General features: G+C 41.8%; 1 protein-coding gene across 1 annotated transcript in view; it reads right to left on the reverse strand.

Annotated features, from left to right (window-relative positions):
* The window catches only part of IRAK4 (interleukin 1 receptor associated kinase 4), a 547,272-nt gene that overhangs the window by 459,133 nt on the left and 69,932 nt on the right, over positions 1–18,207 (reverse strand). Inside the window, exon 3 of the mRNA XM_044087412.1 lies at positions 3,411–3,509. Coding sequence (XP_043943347.1) covers positions 3,411–3,509 — 99 coding nt within the window. The remainder of the gene's footprint in view (positions 1–3,410; positions 3,510–18,207) is intronic.

An 18,207-nucleotide genomic window follows, 5' to 3' on the forward strand; every position in this document is an offset into this window, starting at 1 on the left:
AGAGGATTACTGGCCTCAAACTGATGCCCTACGCAGACCGTCTCAAAAAACTCCAGCTTTACTCTGTCGCATATCGCCTACTCAGAGGCAATCTCTGCCTAACATACAAAGCTATGTCAAACCCAGAGCTGTTGGACATGCTCCACTTAAAGAAATTCCAATCCCTCCAAGCTACATGCTCTAGGGACCTAAACCTTGTCACCACAATAAACAGAACATGCTGGAGGGATAGATTCCTGTCCCAGAGACTTCCCATACTCTGGAACAGACTACCTATGTCAAACAGAGCTCCTCATTAGCACTCTTCAAGAAAAATCTTGACGACTAGATGGGAGATAAGAAATTCACCCCGGGGATCACTTCTATGGCTCTGCTCACCAGGGGCACAGGAAAATAATTTTCTTGGGTGTCGAAAGCCAAGGTACATTTTTGGTTAGGCTTATATAGGCCCTAAGGCCAATAGCCTAGTACCCTCCTATGAACCTATGAGTGGTAGTTCTGGTCTGCTAAGCTTGCTACCAGCAAGAAGACACTTGCAGAAACTGGAACAAGAGTGAGACTAGTGGAATGGGACTGGTGTTACAAAGCCATTTATGGTGGCCTTTACTGAGCATGTGGGTTGAAATATACACATGTGGGCACTGCTACTCACTCCCCTTACATCAGCCATATAGGGGGTGGGGTTAGGGATAGTACAAAATATCCTCATAGCCCACACTGAGAATGATGCAGTCACTAGAGAGGATGGTATTCTGGGGTTCCTTAGCCTCGTGACAGTAAGGGTCCACTCATGAAACATGGATAACCCCAGTTTGGGGCAGAGGTAAAGCCAGACTCTAAGACTTCCAAAACAAGGGCATTCCTCACCTCAGTGAAGGGTGGATAAACAGATGCAGGTAACAGCACAAACTCCTCCAATGTTGACTGGCTGTCTGGCCCCTCTGTTGACTACTGTCCTCATGAAGGTAAGGCTTGCTGCACTGATGGGCCCAGGACCAATAAGAGGGTGCCTGATGCTTGGCTGGTGCTGACACTCACACGCGCGCGCACACATGCACGCACACACGCACGCACACACATGCACACACACACACATGCACACACACACACACACACACATGCACACACACACAAGCACACACACATGCGCACACACACGCACACACGCACACGCACGCACACGCACACACACACACACATGCACACACACGCACACACACGCACACACACACACGCACACACAAACACACACACACAAAGATGAGCAGAAATATTTTAAAAATCTAGAAGGACAGAAACTTGGCGTGACAGGAGTGTATCCTGTCCACCGGAATATGTACTTTGCATTCTCAATAATGCAAGCTATAGCTGAAAAATATAACTCTTTCCTCATAAGGCCCATACTTGAATGCAGTGTCCCCCCCCTTTGGAGTGCACCTGTCCAGACATACTATCTAAACATCAACACCTCAGTATGTCCTTACAAAGAAATACAGCAAGGGCTCCCTAAGCTATGTAGAATGACTAAAAGTATTATGTCTCCAGTCTACCTCTTAGAGAACTTCAACTGCCATCATCTGCCTGGCTTAGAAAACAGCAAATGATCCTGTCCTATTTAATTTCTTACACCTCTGAAAAACTGGCTACACCACAAATAACTGCTCTAGGGATCTAAATCTACATCATAATATAATAAACACAACCTGTTGGTGAGTTCAGTAGCTCTCCCAGAGAACAGCCTTATCTATGGAATAAGCTTTTTCATCATATCAAACAAATCAGTTCCTTAACTATCTTCAAAAAGAACCAAGATGACTGAATGGGGATATGCACTCTCACCCCTGGTTTCACTCTCTATGTCCCTTACGTTTAGGGGATCAAGAAGAGGGAATTTCATTGGCTAGGCTACAAATGGTCTACTGGTCATATTACAATTATTATTACCTATTATCTACCTATGAATTTATGAGCAGTCGTATGTTCAAACAAGTTTTACAATTTACCATTTGGTTTTAGATCATACAAGATCAACACCCTCCCCACTGGCTATCTAAATTACTTCTCACATAATTGCTGAAGTGTTTCAAAAACACAAAATAACCAATAGGCATTACCCTATCAAGTGAATTAACCCATGGTCTGCAAAAAATGCTAAACCTTCCAAATAGCTGTTATGCGGATATGCAAGAACATTTTTCTTTATGCTAATCACAGTCGCACTTTGGCAACCTTTTCATCTACTGGCACAAAATATAAATGACTGGCATGTGGGTGAGGGGTATGTAATAGTACACCTGGCATCTGCTCACCTGCCAGGGGATCAAGAAAAACAGTTCTAGAACCAGCAATGTGTGCACAGGTGTGACTGCTTTTCAGCCTCTGCAGACCCTCTCTCTCTCCTTCCCCAACAATGACACATTCCACTTCCAGAGTCAGTCTTGCTTCTGCTTACTACATGAATGGCAGCACACCCATCCACAACTCTCTGACATGTATGTGTGAGGTCTAAATAACAACTCCATAAAGTTAGGAAGAGGTAGACTGGGCTATACACGTCACATAGTACTAGGTAATCACCAGCAAACATCTCCTCAATGCCCAGCTCCTGGTATGGGGCCTAGTATTCCTGTTCTAGGTGACGTTCTCTTATTCTACAGATGCGCTATAATGAGTTACATTTTTGGACTGGTTTTTGGTATTTACTGTTAGACCAACCTGACAAAGGTATCCCTACCTTGAGCACAAACTTGTGGAAATATATGTCAAAAGATCATGAGGGCATCAACATAAGTCAAAGGATCATGAGGGCATCAACATAAGTCAAAGGATCATGAGGGCATCAACATAAGTCAAAGGATCATGGGGGTATCAACATAAGTCAAAGGATCATGGGGGTATCAACATAAGTCAAAGGATCATGGGGGTATCAACATCAGTCAAAGGATCATGGGGACATCAACATAAGTCAAAGGATCATGGGGGCATCAACATAAGTCAAAGGATCATGAGAGCATCAACATAAACGTCAAAGGATCATGAGAGCATCAACATACGTCAAAGCATTATGAGGGCATCAACATAACTCAAAGGATCATGGGGGAATCAAGTCAAAGGATCATGAAGGCTGCAAGCCTCTTCAATATGACAAAGTCATGATCCTAGAAGTGACAATATATTTAACATAATATTAGAAATTCATAACTATTGTTGTAGTGGACCATCATTGTAAGCATAGCATACTTGATTTTCTAAAATGTACTACATCACAACATAGCTCTGGGCTTCAAATTTTTACTCAAATCATCAGAGCTCACACTGAACACCATCCGTTTATATTTTCTTACAACTTGAAAAGACATTTACTTTCTGGCAGATGTACAGATTACCCGCAGCAGGAAGGCACGACTCACCCTTTCTGGTGGTATAGTTGGGAAAAGAAGGCTTTATTTCAGGGCTACTGGTAGGTTTCCCTATGTGTTGTAATGGTAATTTGGAAACAGGTACTGCATCTACAAAAAAAGCATAAAAACATTATTGAAAATAACTGACAATGCATTATCAATTCAGATTAAAAACATATATGTCTTTTTATAAACAGCAAGATATAAATTAAGATTTTTGTAGAACATAACTATTAATACTGGGAAACAGCTTAAATGCAAAGTAAATCTATGCGTGGGACTTATCAGTTTATTAGCTGTCAGCAAGTGGCAATGATACCTATGAAATGAAACAGGACCAAGCAGCAGAGCTGGCAAAATAAATGAGATAGCAACTACCCGCTAAAGCACTTCATCTGGAAAGTTAATTACCTACATGACTAAAGCTGGGAGGACTTACTTTGGCAACCTGATGTTATAAGTGCTTTTAGAGAGATTGACAGAACTATTTCTACTTTGGTTAAAAACAATTTTATTTCTGAAATGGAAGTTTCTTTTATATATGTTTCTGACCCACATTTAGGGAATTTTTTTGGAATTTCCAAAATTCATAAGAATCAGATTGATCCGCCATTCAGGCACATAGTGTCTAATAAAAAAAAAAAAAACAAGACGGAAGGCATTGCAGAGTACATTGACTTAGTATTAAACCCTATTGTACAGAATTCCCCATATCCCCATAACCAGCCTTCACAATCAGATATTATCCTAATAACTCTGGACATAGAGTCACTATATACAAATATCCCGCATGATAAGGGCATAGAATACCTAAGCAATTATTTGTCTAAACATGTCTTCTTCAGAAGCTAGAATTAGTACTATTTGCACACTTACTTCCAAGGGAGCCCGCAGGATTTTTTACAGGGGGGCGCAAACCCAGAGCCCCGCCCATGCAGCTCCCCCCGCCCACGCAGCCATTCCTCCACATTTCCCCATTTCTCTCCACAAAGTTTGAGAAATTATTTTATGCTCAACTCCTGAGAGACTTACTTGGCTACAAACATCTGCATTAGAAGCTGAAGTTAAATAAAACTTGCAGTAGTGTATTTTAGTCTTCTGTTAAGTACAAACTTGCAGTTTTAAAAATACTGTATTTTAATTTTTTCTGTTTCCTAATTGTGTGTTTCTGAACAGTGTACCTCTCTGCAGTTAGTTCCCCACCGTCCCTCCCTGTTCCTGTGTTGGTATTAGTGTTGGTGGCTCTGGAATTGCCCGCCCTTCCTGTAAGTCTGTATTAGACCACTCCTCCTGGGTCCATCTCATTTGCTCGATTAACAGAGTACAGTGAGATCATATTCTGAGTCTAGTGTTCACTCTACTTAATACAGAGAGAAGATTTGGGAAGGCCAGCCCACTTAGGTTCTTCCCACCTCTTTCCTTGCACTTAAGAGAAAAATAAATAAATAAAAAAACATTTGCACTTCATTCATCTGCTTTTACTGTATTTCTGTTTCCTCCTACTTTATTTTGCTTAAAGTACTCAATTTTATTTATTCGGCTGCATTTATTACTGCTTGGTAGTAGCCTGATTAAACTGTAACTGTTATTCTAAGTCTTTTGGTTTAAGCACTTGGGCTTCATACAGGCTGTTTTACATTAAAAAGGTTTGTGGTCTGCACTGTTGTGGCAGGACAGGTAGCTTACATCCTTCTAAGCTGGGAATTGCTGATTGAAGGCCCAGTGTCTGCTATTCTAGAAGTGCATTAGTTCTGGCTTAAGCACTTGGGCTTCAGGCCAGTTATTCTACATTAAGAAGGTTTGTGGTCTGCACTCTTGTGGGAGGAGAGGCTGGATTCTGCCCCTCTGAGCTGGGAATTTCTGGTCATAGGCTTATTGTGCCAGCTTATTTGAACTGTTTCTTTCTGAAATTGGCACTCCTTGTTGTGTAGCATAGACCAGATTCAGGCCTGATGAATCTAGCTTTGGTTGTATAACTTGAGCACTGGTCCAGGCCATTTTTTTTGGAGAAGGTTCCCCCGCACCCTAGTAGCAGGAGTGTACAGTTAGAACTTGTATGATTGAAAACTGTTGGAACAGGGCTCAGTTTTGAGCTTTTTTTCTGGTTAACTGGGTAACTTGTTTAAATCAGTTTGTTCGTTTTCTATTGTTTATATATATATATATATATATATATATATATATATATATATTGCACTTTATTCATTTCCTTTTACTGTATTTGTGTTTCTTCTTACTTTACTACTAGGGGCATTGAATACAACTATGATCTGCGATATATAACAATAACTATTCTTTTCTGTGCATTTAAAGTGTTTTTTGGGTGTATCTGCTTTATTTTTTAAAAACAAAACAAAAAAAAACAAAAAACATATACACTTGTTTCCCGCCTTTCTAAGCTAGTATAGTCCAGTTTTCAGGTTAGTGCTGAATTCAGGGCTGTGTTACAAATCTCTGTGTTTGCCCATACCTTACTTAGATAGAAGGAAGTTTCTCTGTTCACCTGTGAGAGAGGGGAGCTTTGAGCTGCCTATCTGTCCCTGGAGGAGTGGTTTCAGCCAAGAAATTAGTAGTTTATTGGCCATTTTGGGCTAATTTCTATCTCTTTCATTTCCCTGCTATTAAAACTTGCCCGATTTTGCTCGCCGGGTAGTGCCGATTAGCTAGGGTAAAACTATTTTCGGCTCCACAAAGTATCCTCTTCAATTTTTCCCTTGGAACTAGACAAACTTTCAACTTAAGCACTCAAGCCTCTCATTTCTCAGCCTGGCACTTACTCAAAACTTATAGCAAGCACTTATAAACCCTAGCACTAGACCCTCCTGTACTGTACAGAAGGACAAGGCTCTCTATTCCACCTTACCAGTCATCCAATAAAACAGTTCACTGTACCTATCCAGGCATGTCCAAAGGGCAGTTTCAGGTGTACTCTCTGGTCCAACTGGTGAATCTGGGCATTTTGAGGCAATGTTACAACTGCATCATGTACACAGACAACCCTCTCCTCCTACCACCAAACACTAATACATGCGAGAGATGCAATAATACAGCCAAACTGGAGGCTAAGCTCTCTCAACCCAAGAGTGGATCAGACAGTCAAGAGGAGAAGGGAAATACTTGCATCACACCACCAGTCTCACATATACCCATTAAACCAGCACTGGCAAAAAACACATAACTACATGAAAACATACTCAGAGGCTCTAAATAAAAATCTGCAAAACCAACAGAGACCTCCAAAGAAAACATCCAAGAAACCTCCACCCCCAACACAAACCAAGAAACACATACTTCACAAAACCAGTGTGCCATGCAATCAAATAACATACCCAACATACTAGTAATAGGTGACTCTATAGTCAGGCACACTGACGTCCCACTCACTAGGCTGAATAAGGAGAAGGTTAATGTTAGCTGCCTTTCGGGTGCCAGGATCCACCAGATAACACAAGCACTCAGGTCACTCCAGAACAAGTAAAAATATACGTCTGTCACTGTCCATGTTGGTGTGAATGACCTGAGCCGTACCTCCCTGGACTACATGAAAAGAGACATGGAAGAGCTCTCTGATCACGTAGCCCAGGCCGGTATGACCCTGACTCTGAGTAGCATCCTGCCCTCAACAAGAATGATACCACGGCATTAGGAAAGAAATCTCAATTTCAACAACTGGCTAAGTTTCTGTTGTCATTCAAAGGGAATCCAGTGTCTGTCCGCCTGGGATGACATGCCCGACAAGCCACGCCGCTTTGCTAGAGACGGCTTGCACCTGTCACCCTTAGGCTTTCGAATACTGGCCAAGGCTCTTGCCACCCTCATTGTACATTTTTTAGGCAAGGCTTAAAAGACAAACCCACCGCCGTAAATAGCACAAGTAACAAAAAACTGAGAGTAATGCTACAGAAGTCTAAACCTCAAAATGCACGCACTCGAGGCACTCCTCTGTATGGAAAAAAATCGATATATGTGCAGTAACAGAAACCTGGTTTAAGGCTCCAGAGAGCACACCAGCACTACCAGGCTACAACTCATACCATACATTTCAGCTATAGAACCCAAACTGAAATACAAAAGGTGGGGGGGGGTGTCCATAATCATCAAGGATACCCACACCTCCAGGTTAGTGGCACAGCATGATGCTTCAGAGATCATCCACGTGCAACTAACAATGGGCAAAACTGCAATTCAAATTGTAGCTTGCTAAAGATCACCCACCATGTCCCAGGACTCCCATTCCGCATTTCTGGAAACACTGGGAAACATAAAGGTCCTACCAAACACCCTAATATTAGGTGATTTCCATTACCCAAACAGTAACTGGGAGAACTACTCAAGTACTAACTCCTTTGCTCAACAATTCCTAGAATTTATAAACACAAACACCGTGGTTCAACTGGTCAACACTCCCACCAGAGGTGACAACATATTGGACCTGGTCATCACCAACATGGCCGACCAGTGTTCCACACCGGAGGTCAAACCCTCGCTGGTTAGATCTGACCATAAACAAATCACTTTGGATATCCACATTCCGCCCCCACCCCTGGACAAGAAAACCACCGTGAAAAACTTTTCAAAAGCAAACTTCACGTTAATTAAGACTGACGTGGAAAGTTTCAAAGCCCCCATGCTGAAGGATAATGCTGTCCAAGCTGCAAAATCCTTTACTATTGTATTCTACGGGCACCCACAAGAATGCATGGATCGTGTCATCCCAAGCAAAACCAAGACTCACTCCTCCAAGAAAAGGAAACCAGTCTGGTGGACTCCTGCCATAAACAAGCTATACAATAGAAGGAGTACAGAAAAGAGTAAAATCCCAAGAAGGGAAGACATTCCTGATCAGTATCAGCAAGAAACTACAATCCCTCATAAAATCATCCAAGGCAAGCTTTGAAAGAAAAATTGCCAAGGACTCCAAAGATAACCACAAGGCATTCTTTAACTATGTCAAGAATCTAAGTGGCAATGCTCAGATCTGCTCGGAGTTAGTGCAGAATGGCACAAAATACACTGAACTGACAGATATCGCCAGCATTCTGGCAGACGGGTTCAGCGCGGCCGATAACCATACCAGAAGAATGTAGAGTCCCTGAAATCACAGACACTCAAGTTAAAACAGCCCTCTCCAAAAACAAAAACACAGCATCAATGGGACTGGACGGTGTCCCAGGCTGCGTCCTACGCGAGCTCAAAGATGAACTAACCCCTCACCTAAACACACTGTTCAAACTCAGCCTCTCCACAGACTAAATACCCATAGAGTGGTGCACAGCAATGTTTATTCCACTCCACAAAGGTGGAGCCACAACAGACCCCAGGAACTATCGCCCTATAAGCCTGACTAGCTTGGTCTACAAGGCTATGGAGTGCATCATCCTGGAACTCATTAACAGAGACATTGGAAACCTCCAAACACCAGACCCTACCCAGTTCGGCTTTGTTAAGGGCAGATCATGCCTCCTAAACCTGGTGGACTTCTTTGAGACAGTTGCCAAGGCTACAGACGAGGGAAAGGTGGTACACACAGCCTACCTAGACCTCGCCAAGGCCTTCAGCACCATTCCCCATTCTGGTATTATAGACAAGCTCACCAGCCTGAACATAAACCCCTACATCACAAGATGGGTTGCCAACGGACAGAACCCACATGGTGAGAGTTGCGGGAGCTAGGTCCGACTCTAAACCGGTTACAAGTGGCGTTCCCCAGGGCTCAGTCCTAGGACCCCTCCTGTTCAGCATATACTTCTCAGAGGTACAGGCAAGCACAGGACGACTATAGCTGACCAAGTTCACAGACAACTGCAAACTAGGGGCTATAACTGAATCTCCGGCTGGCACAGATATCCTCTAAAAAGGTCTCACTGAGACGGATACCTGGTGTCAAAATCATGGCCTCAAGCTAAATGCCAAAAAGTGCATAGTTATCCCCTTTGGAAAAAACAAAGTACCCACAAACTACCACATAGGTGGTAGTCCCTAATCAGGAAGATGTAATAAGGGATATGGGGACCCAAGTAGATAGTAATCTTACCTTTGATAATCACATTGCCAAAGTGGTTAGAAAATCCTTCTACGTGGCCCACCTAATCACAAAAGGGTTCACATCCAGATCAAAAGAGGTCATTGTGCTCCTCTACTCATCACTCATCAGACCCATCATAGAGTACAACGCCCCATTTGGGATGTACCTTACAAGACACCTGCAACAGCTGGAAAGACCACAGAAGTACCTCACCAAGAGGATCACTGGCCTCAAACAGATGCCTTATGCAGCTCGACTGAAGAAACTCCAGCTGTACTCGGTTGCATACCGCCTACTCAGAGGTGATCTCTGCCTGACATACAAGGCCATGTCCAACCCAGAATTGATGGACATGCTCCACCTAAAGAAACCATATCCCCTCGAGCCACACGCTCTAGGGATCTAAACCTCACCACAACAATAAATAGGACGTGCTGGAAGGATAGATTCCTGTCCCAGAGACTTCCCATGTTCTGGATCAAGATTCCAATCTACATTAGGCAGAGCTCCTCGCTAACCCTCTTCAAGAGAAACCTTGACAAGTGGATGGGAAACAGAAAGTTTACCCCGGGGATAACTTCAGTGGCTCTGCTGGACAGAAGCACAGGGAGCTTATCTAAGGGGGCGGTGAAAGCCAACACATTCTGGCTAGGCTTATAAATGTCTTTGGGCAGATAACTTAGTACCTATCTATGAACCTATTTGCCATAGACACTGTTCAAATCTCTCAGTGTGCATACTGTTTTATGCTTTACTTCTACAATGATTACAGATATTTGGATTTAATTTACAACTTTTATTTCAAATTTTATACCACAAACGCTGATAGACATTTACTAAACCTAAACAAAGCAATAGTTTTACAATGAAAACAGACTTAGCATTAAAACTTCTCTACCTTTGAAGCCCACATTCACTGAAACAGCATTGAAACCCACATTCAAAGAAAATGCATCTGGCCAGTGGCAGGGTAAGTTTACCTTTGGACTGTTTTCATATCATAGGCTCCTTGCACATATTTTTAGAACCATGCAAAAGTTATTTGATTCACTTTCCTAATTGTATTAACTATATTATAAAATAATTGAATTATATCCCTTGTATAATACAGCACCACTTGTTAGAGTGCGTTTTAAATTTTATAGTTCTGAACAGTTTTCCTTTAAGCAATGAAACAAATCATATGAACCAATAATGACAAACTGCCCAATTTAGAACATTTCAACCATAAAGGGCCACTTCTGTCATGGAAACTACCAATATCAATCAATATGCAGAATCTCTGCAGAAGTAAAAGTCATCTAAATAATTCCACATTAAAGAGATGTGAAACCACAGCGGTTGTTGCTAGAAAACAACTTTACATTTCAGTGTTTCATTTACAAATTCAGTGCCTGTTGCCCTAGAAGAATAAATTGCCTATGTTACATTAAAAGAAATGGTAAGCTGGTATATTACAATAGGGAATGGGTGGCAAGGTGAAAAACAGGTTCATAGTTACTAGGCATCTCATCCAAAGGAGGACATACTCAGGACTGCAGCACCCACCCCCTTCAGATACAAATCAACATGCCATGGAAGTAGAACCTACACTCTCTGCATCAAGATGCAAGTTTTCTACCTGGTGTGCTACTAACACTGCTTTAAAACTCTGTACCACAACAGTGTTACCATTTGCTAAACAAAACAGTTGCACATTTTAAGCAGACTCAGCATGACCAGCAGTAAACTTCTTTTCCCTTGAAGCTCACACTTCCTTGAAAACACACTTGAAAATAAATTCCACCTGCTAACTCTGCATTTCACTCTCACACACACACACACCTCAACCTCTTAGTGCAAGAAATCTGGAGAAAGCCTAAAATAAATAGGGACAGATTATAAATATTGCTCTCGTGAACTTAGAAAATTGCTAGAATAACAGGATTTGTGTTAGTATGCATTTTTCTAAAGGATATAACGTCCAAAACTCAAATGTCTTTCATTATTTAGCAACTACAATCCTTTCTATGAGGAATATGGGGCAAAGATCTGGACATTCTGCAAAAACCTGGACAGCTGAAGGGTATGCTACCTCCTTCTTACACACACACACACACACACACACACACACACACACACACACACACACACACACACGCACACCACACACCCACCTACCCACACCCACACACACACTCACACAACCTCTCAATGTCTTAGCACAAGAAATCTGAACAAAGTCTGTTAGAATGTAGGGGACAAAGACCTAAAACTGGGGATACATTTAGAAAGTTGCTACAGTAATATGATTTGTATTACAATACATTTTCTGAAGGATATTATGTCTGAAATTCAGTGACTTTTCAAAAAAAAAAAAAAAAAGTTTTTATGAAGAACAGACCAAAACATAAGGCAAAAATCAGGACATTCTGTGAAAATCTGTACAGTTGAGAAGTATGCACACATACATCCCCCTACCTCCTTAGTAAGTGGTTAGAACAAAAAGTTTTGCATTAGTATGCATTTTCTGAAAGCTATGAAGTCTAAAGCTCAAATGTTTGCCATTATTTTCTGACTTCAGTCCTCAATGATTTGCCACAGAAACAAAACAAAAATATGAGACAAAAATCTGGATAATTGCAAGTCAGGTGTGCTCTACTGGCAGCTGACATGTGCATTCATGTTATGTCTGGGTCTAATGTAACCTATTATAACATGTTTATAGCACTCCTACACTCATTTATAGCACGAGTGCACTCCTACACTCATTTATAGCACAAGTGCACTCCTACACTCATTTATAGCACGAGTGCACTCCTACACTCATTTATAGCACAAGTGCACTCCTACACTCATTTATAGCACAAGTGCACTCCTACACTCATTTATAGCACGAGTGCACTCCTACACTCATTTATAGCACGAGTGCACTCCTGCACTCATTTATAGCACGAGTGCACTCCTACACTCATTTATAGCACGAGTGCACTCCTACACTCATTTATAGCACGAGTGCACTCCTACACTCATTTATAGCATGAGTGCACTCCTACACTCATTTATAGCACGAGTGCACTCCTACACTCATTTATAGCACGAGTGCACTCCTACACTCATTTATAGCACGAGTGCACTCCTACACTCATTTATAGCACGAGTGCACTCCTACACTCATTTATAGCATGAGTGCACTCCTACACTCATGCTCTGATGGCTCCTGTTCAGGTGCATGAGTCAGCAGAAACACGAGCACAACCCTGAGCCATTTGCTACATTGCATACACTCCACACAGCCTACCCCCACAAGGTGTTGTGCTATCAGCAGAGACACTGACATTGCAAATTATGGAGCAGATTTAATTTATCTGGCAGGAGAGAATCAGACCACAAGCTTTGGGCAAGCTGACAGATGATGCAATGAGGGAAGACAATTGTAGGTGCAGAGTAGCTGTACCGTTCTTGGGCCCAAACTGCATTTTTGTCAGTATGTGTAAACAATTTAGTTAAAGCAGAAGTAGATTACAGGGTAAATGGATCCTTTGTAAATGAAACTTTGGAGTTAAATGATGTTCTTACACACATCAGGTAACACCACTATCAGGACGCACACATATTACTCAAGAAGTCTCAGCCTATAATGACTTTAATAATTACGGCATGCATATTTTTCTGGTTGCATTTACTAATTTTGTCAAGTTAATATCAGTTAAGCAGACAAGCAGTTTTGATGACTCATTTTCTGCAGCATTATTTTGCCCTATGCCTTTAATAGCACTCAATTTCTTTAGCCCAAGAATCGGACAAAGGCCCAATATACAGGACAATTTTTAATTATTACTTTTAATTCACTTAGAAAGTTAACAGAACAACAGGTTTTACATCAACCTGCACTTTGAAGATTATGCATGGAAATTTAATGTCTGGCTTCATTGGCGTCAATCTTCAGTGATTTACCAAAAATATCTTTTTTTTTTTTTTTTACGAGGAGCATGACAAAAATATAGAACTGTTAAAAGCTATGCACAGATAAACTGCCTGAAGCTAAATTACCAGGCTGTATTTCATAAGAGGTGGTGGAGAGATGCTCTCACAGACTCTGAAAGCGTTACAATTAATTTACATAAGAAAGAAATGTTCACTTTTGTCAGTCACTGTTAACAGCCATTAGTGATGTCACAGGTTCCAAATGAGAAAGATATCCTTTCTAGTGCCCATACAGAATCACTCTAGTGCTGCTTCGGGACTGGGATGGATTCAGGCAGCTAGAGGAATGCACGTTTCAGGTTTAGTGCTGCAAGACGATGCACTTTAAATGATGCTAAGAGGGGCGGACATCTCTCCCAATTAACTCTCCTAACTAGTAAAATGAGCTGTCAGAAAATAAATATGTTCTAGTGTCAGCAATTCTCTACATGACACAAGCTCTGTCCTATCGTCCCGTCACCTTCCCTGTGTATATAAAGGACAATCCGCATAAAGCACAGGTGTAGTGGGGGCACCTTCTACTGCCGTCGCAATAAAGCACCTCTTACAAACTCCTAAGTTGTTAAAACAGAATATCTCCTGCAGTGGGGCCTAATTTACTCTTAGGTAAAGATACTATTCCTGCTTACAAAGACTATATGAAAGCAATAATAAACCCGACTATGCGGACAGCAATTTGTACCTGCTCAGCCCAATTCATTTTCCTCTAAGGAAACAATTTGCGACGTACAGCCCCCCCACCCCACCCGCCACACTCCTACCTCCACTGACTTACAAACACACACACCTACTTCTTACATACACACAGACACACCCCTACTTACTTGCTTTATTAATAATAACAAAAACTCAGCATTTATCTACTTCAAGACTGAATAAATATCAGCAATTACTGCTAACTACAACCAACATCACTTCAGGAAGAAGTCTAGTGCTTAATACAGTCTTCTTACTGTCTACTATTGAAGTGAAGGGGGCTCATGATTGTGTTATGGTAACACAAATACATCATAAAATCTAGATTTGAGCTGAAGGTTACCCCATTGCATAACCTAGATTTAACACTTTCTAAAGCTGGAAACTGCCAGAAGGGCAACATTTAGTATTTATTGGTTGGCTATATAGTATGTACATCAAATGAAAATTCAGAAAAGGGAAAGCTAGAAAATGTTTACTCCGCACAAGTAGCTGAACTAGTAGCATTAACCACCGCTTGTTAATTAGCTAAAGGGAACATTTTCACTTTGTACATTGACAGCCAGGATCCATATGTGGCTGTTCATGATTCTGGTCAGTAGTGGGCATGACAGAAGTCATACTTCGAATGAGAGACAATGCAAAACTATTAGATGCTTTAATGGTGCCCCAAGCCATACCTATAGCAAAGTGCAGGGCATATACGAGGAACACAAATCAGGTTACACTAGGGAAAGTATAAGTGGAAAGGGTAGCAGGCTCTTACATCCGCAGACTCCTACCTACCTATTTCTTACACATCTCTTAAACACTAAAACACACACACGCACACACCTACCTCTCACTTCTACATTCGTCTGGCGCGTCTGCAGTCCAAACGCCATCTGGAATTCAAATTCCTGGTAGGCACGCGAAAGACAAAGACGTAAACCATCAGTCACACAGAAGACGAAAGCAGGTCGCAAACACCTGCTGCGTCTGTGCGACTGGACGGGATGCAAAGGAAGTTCTTAAAGAGGAACGCCCTTTAAAAAAAACAAAAATATATATATATTTTTTTTTTAAATTAAAATAAAATTAATTTCTCAGCCAGCCAGTAAGGGGGTGCAAGTGCACCCCCTTGGACCTGCCTGCAGGCACCCTTGCTTACTTCCCTGGTTTTATCCAACAATTATTTCTATTTTAATAACAGTATTTTTCATCAAACTAAAGGGGTTGCTATGGGAGCTAAACTGGCCCCTTCTTTTGCTAATTTAGTGTTGGCTTGGTGTGACGTTAATTCCTTACTTTTCTTGCTGGGTTTCAGTCCGGTATTTTTGTACAGACGATACATAGATGATCCCTTTTTTGCTTGGAAGGGAGGTGAAAAGGACTTACTTTCTTTTATTGGTCTATTATCGGACAGTATTCCTTTCTTAAAATTCAGTGTTTCTGCTTATGGCAAACAAGTGAATTTCCTTGATGTTCTGGTTTCCTTTGACTCAGTCTATAATGGTCTTCCACCATTTATAGGAAACAAACTTTTAGAAATAATTATTTACACTACTCTAGCATGCACCCTCTGTTTATGAAACATAATATGGTCAAGGGACAATATATTAGATTGTCAAGAATCATTAGCAATGATGACATTTTCGTGGATGAATGCAAGTTATTTAGTTGTTTCCTTATTGATAGAGGCTATCCTAGGGGTTTACTAGATTCCATTTTTCCTGAAATATGTTCCTTAAGGCATACTAAATTTCCTCCCATCATTTTGAAGGACTTCTCACCCAGAAACAACTACTTTAACACTACTGACAGTTTGATATGTGTAGACTCCAATCACGGTAATGAATCACAGACAACGCCCACAGTTCTATCTTATTAAAATGCAGCCTCAGGACATTCCTCTAATATTGTTGATAACAAAGAAAAGGACAGGTACACTTGTTTTCCAGTCCTATTTGCAGGGATTCCCATTTTATTAAAAGTGTTTTTATACCCTAATATAGACCCTAATATAGACTGGGAACACTACTCAAGTCCGAACACTCTAACCCAAAGATTCCTGGATTTCATAAACTCAAATACCATGGAACAACTAGTCACCATCCCCACAAGAGGAGAAAACATACTTGATCTCATCATCACGAACATGGGATCAAAATGATCAACACAGGAAGTATACCCCTCACTGGTGAGATCAGATCATAAACTAATCTCGCTGGAGGTCCTCATCCCGCCCCCACCTGAAACAAAAAAGACCACAGTGAAAAACTTCTCAAAAGCAGATTTCACACTTCTAAAAACTAGTGTGGTCTCCTTTAAGGCCCCTGAGCCAGTGGTAAACATTACTCAAACCGCTGAATCACTTACAAATGCCTTCTACCAGCACCTACAGGACTGCATGGATCAGGCAATCCCAAACAAAACTAAGACTCTCTGTACCAAAGGCAAGCGTCCAGTCTGGTGGACCCCAGCCATAAACAAGCTCTACAACAAAAGGAGGAAGCTACTACAAGATAGAGCAAAATCCTTGAAAGGTAAGACACCTTTGATCATTATAAGTAAAAAATTAAGAGGTCTCATAAAATCATCCAAGGCAAATTTTGAGAGAAAAATCGCCAAAGACAATCATAAGGCCTTCTTTAGCTATGTTAGAAACCTAGGAGGAAACTCCCAGATATGCTCAGAATTAGTTCAAAATGATGTGAAAATTACTGAACCTACACACATTGCCAACATACTGGCTGACAGGTTCAGTGCAAACTTCTCCCCTCCCCAAAGGAGAGACATCTATTCCAGAGGATTGTAGCCCCCAAACATCTCCAACGCCCAGGTGAGAACTGCCCTCACTAAGGCAAAAACACAGCATCCGTGGGACGGATGGTGTCCCCGGCTGTGTGCTTCACGAACTCAACGAGGAATTAAACCCACAGTTAGGACAGCTGTTTAATCTTAGCCTCACCTCAGGATACGTACCCAAGGAGTGGCGCATGGCGACTGTGGTCCCACTTCATAAGGCGGTGCCTCCACAGACCCTGGAAATTACCGCCCCATTAGCTTGACAAGCCTTATCTGCAAAGCCATGGAGAGGATCATAATGGAACTCATAAATAAAGACATAGGGAACTTGCAGACTTTGGATCCAACCCAGTTTGGCTTTGTCAAAGGCAGATCCTGCCTCTTAAACTTGGTTGACTTTTTGAGACAGTCACCAAGGCCATTGATGAGGAAAGGCAGTCCATACAGCCTACCTCGACCTGGCAAAGGCCTTGACACAATACCCCACTCAGGTATCATCGAAAAACTCATCAGCTTGAATGTAAACCCATACATCACAAGATGGGTTGCAAACTGGCTAAGTGACAGAACCCACAGGGTCAGAGTTGCTGGAGCCATGTCAGACTCAAAGCTTGTCACAAGTGGTGTCCCACAGGGCTCAGTCCTGGGTCCACTCTTGTTCGGCATCTACTTTTCTGAAGTACAAGCAAACACAGGAGGGTTATGGCCGACAAAGTTTGCAGATGACTGCAAACTGGGCGCCATAGTCGAAAACACATCTGACAAAGATATCCTCCAGAAGGGCCTCACAGAAACGGATAACTGGTGCCAGAGCCATGGCCTGAAGTTAAACGCCAAAAAATGCATAGTCATACCCTTCGGGAAAAACAAGGTTACCCCTAGCTACCATACAGGTGGCAATCCACTGAGCACAGAAAAAGTCATCAGGGATCTGGGGACCCAGGTTGACATTAGCCTTTCGTTTGACACTCATGTTGCTAAAGTAGTTAGGAAAACCTTCTATATCGCCCACCTGATCATGAAGGGATTCACATCTAGATTAAGGGAGGTCATCGTCCCCCTGTACTCATCACTCATTAGACCTATGATTGAGTACAATGCCCCATTCGGAATGTATCTGACCAGACACCTGCTGCAGCTTGAAAGGCCCCAAAAGTTCCTCACCAAAAGGATAAAGGGTCTCAAAAATATGTGTTATGCTGCCCGACTGAAAGAACTCCAGCTTTATTCAGTCTCATACCGCTTGCTCAGAGGTGACCTGTGCCTGACATATAAGGCCATGTCAAACCCAGATTTGATGAATATGCTTCACCTCAAAAAATCTAGATCCCT

The sequence above is a fragment of the Protopterus annectens genome, chromosome 11.part0 (assembly GCF_019279795.1).
Source record: "Protopterus annectens isolate FY-2018-M chromosome 11.part0, PAN1.0, whole genome shotgun sequence".
Taxonomy (NCBI): Eukaryota; Metazoa; Chordata; order Ceratodontiformes; family Protopteridae; genus Protopterus; species Protopterus annectens.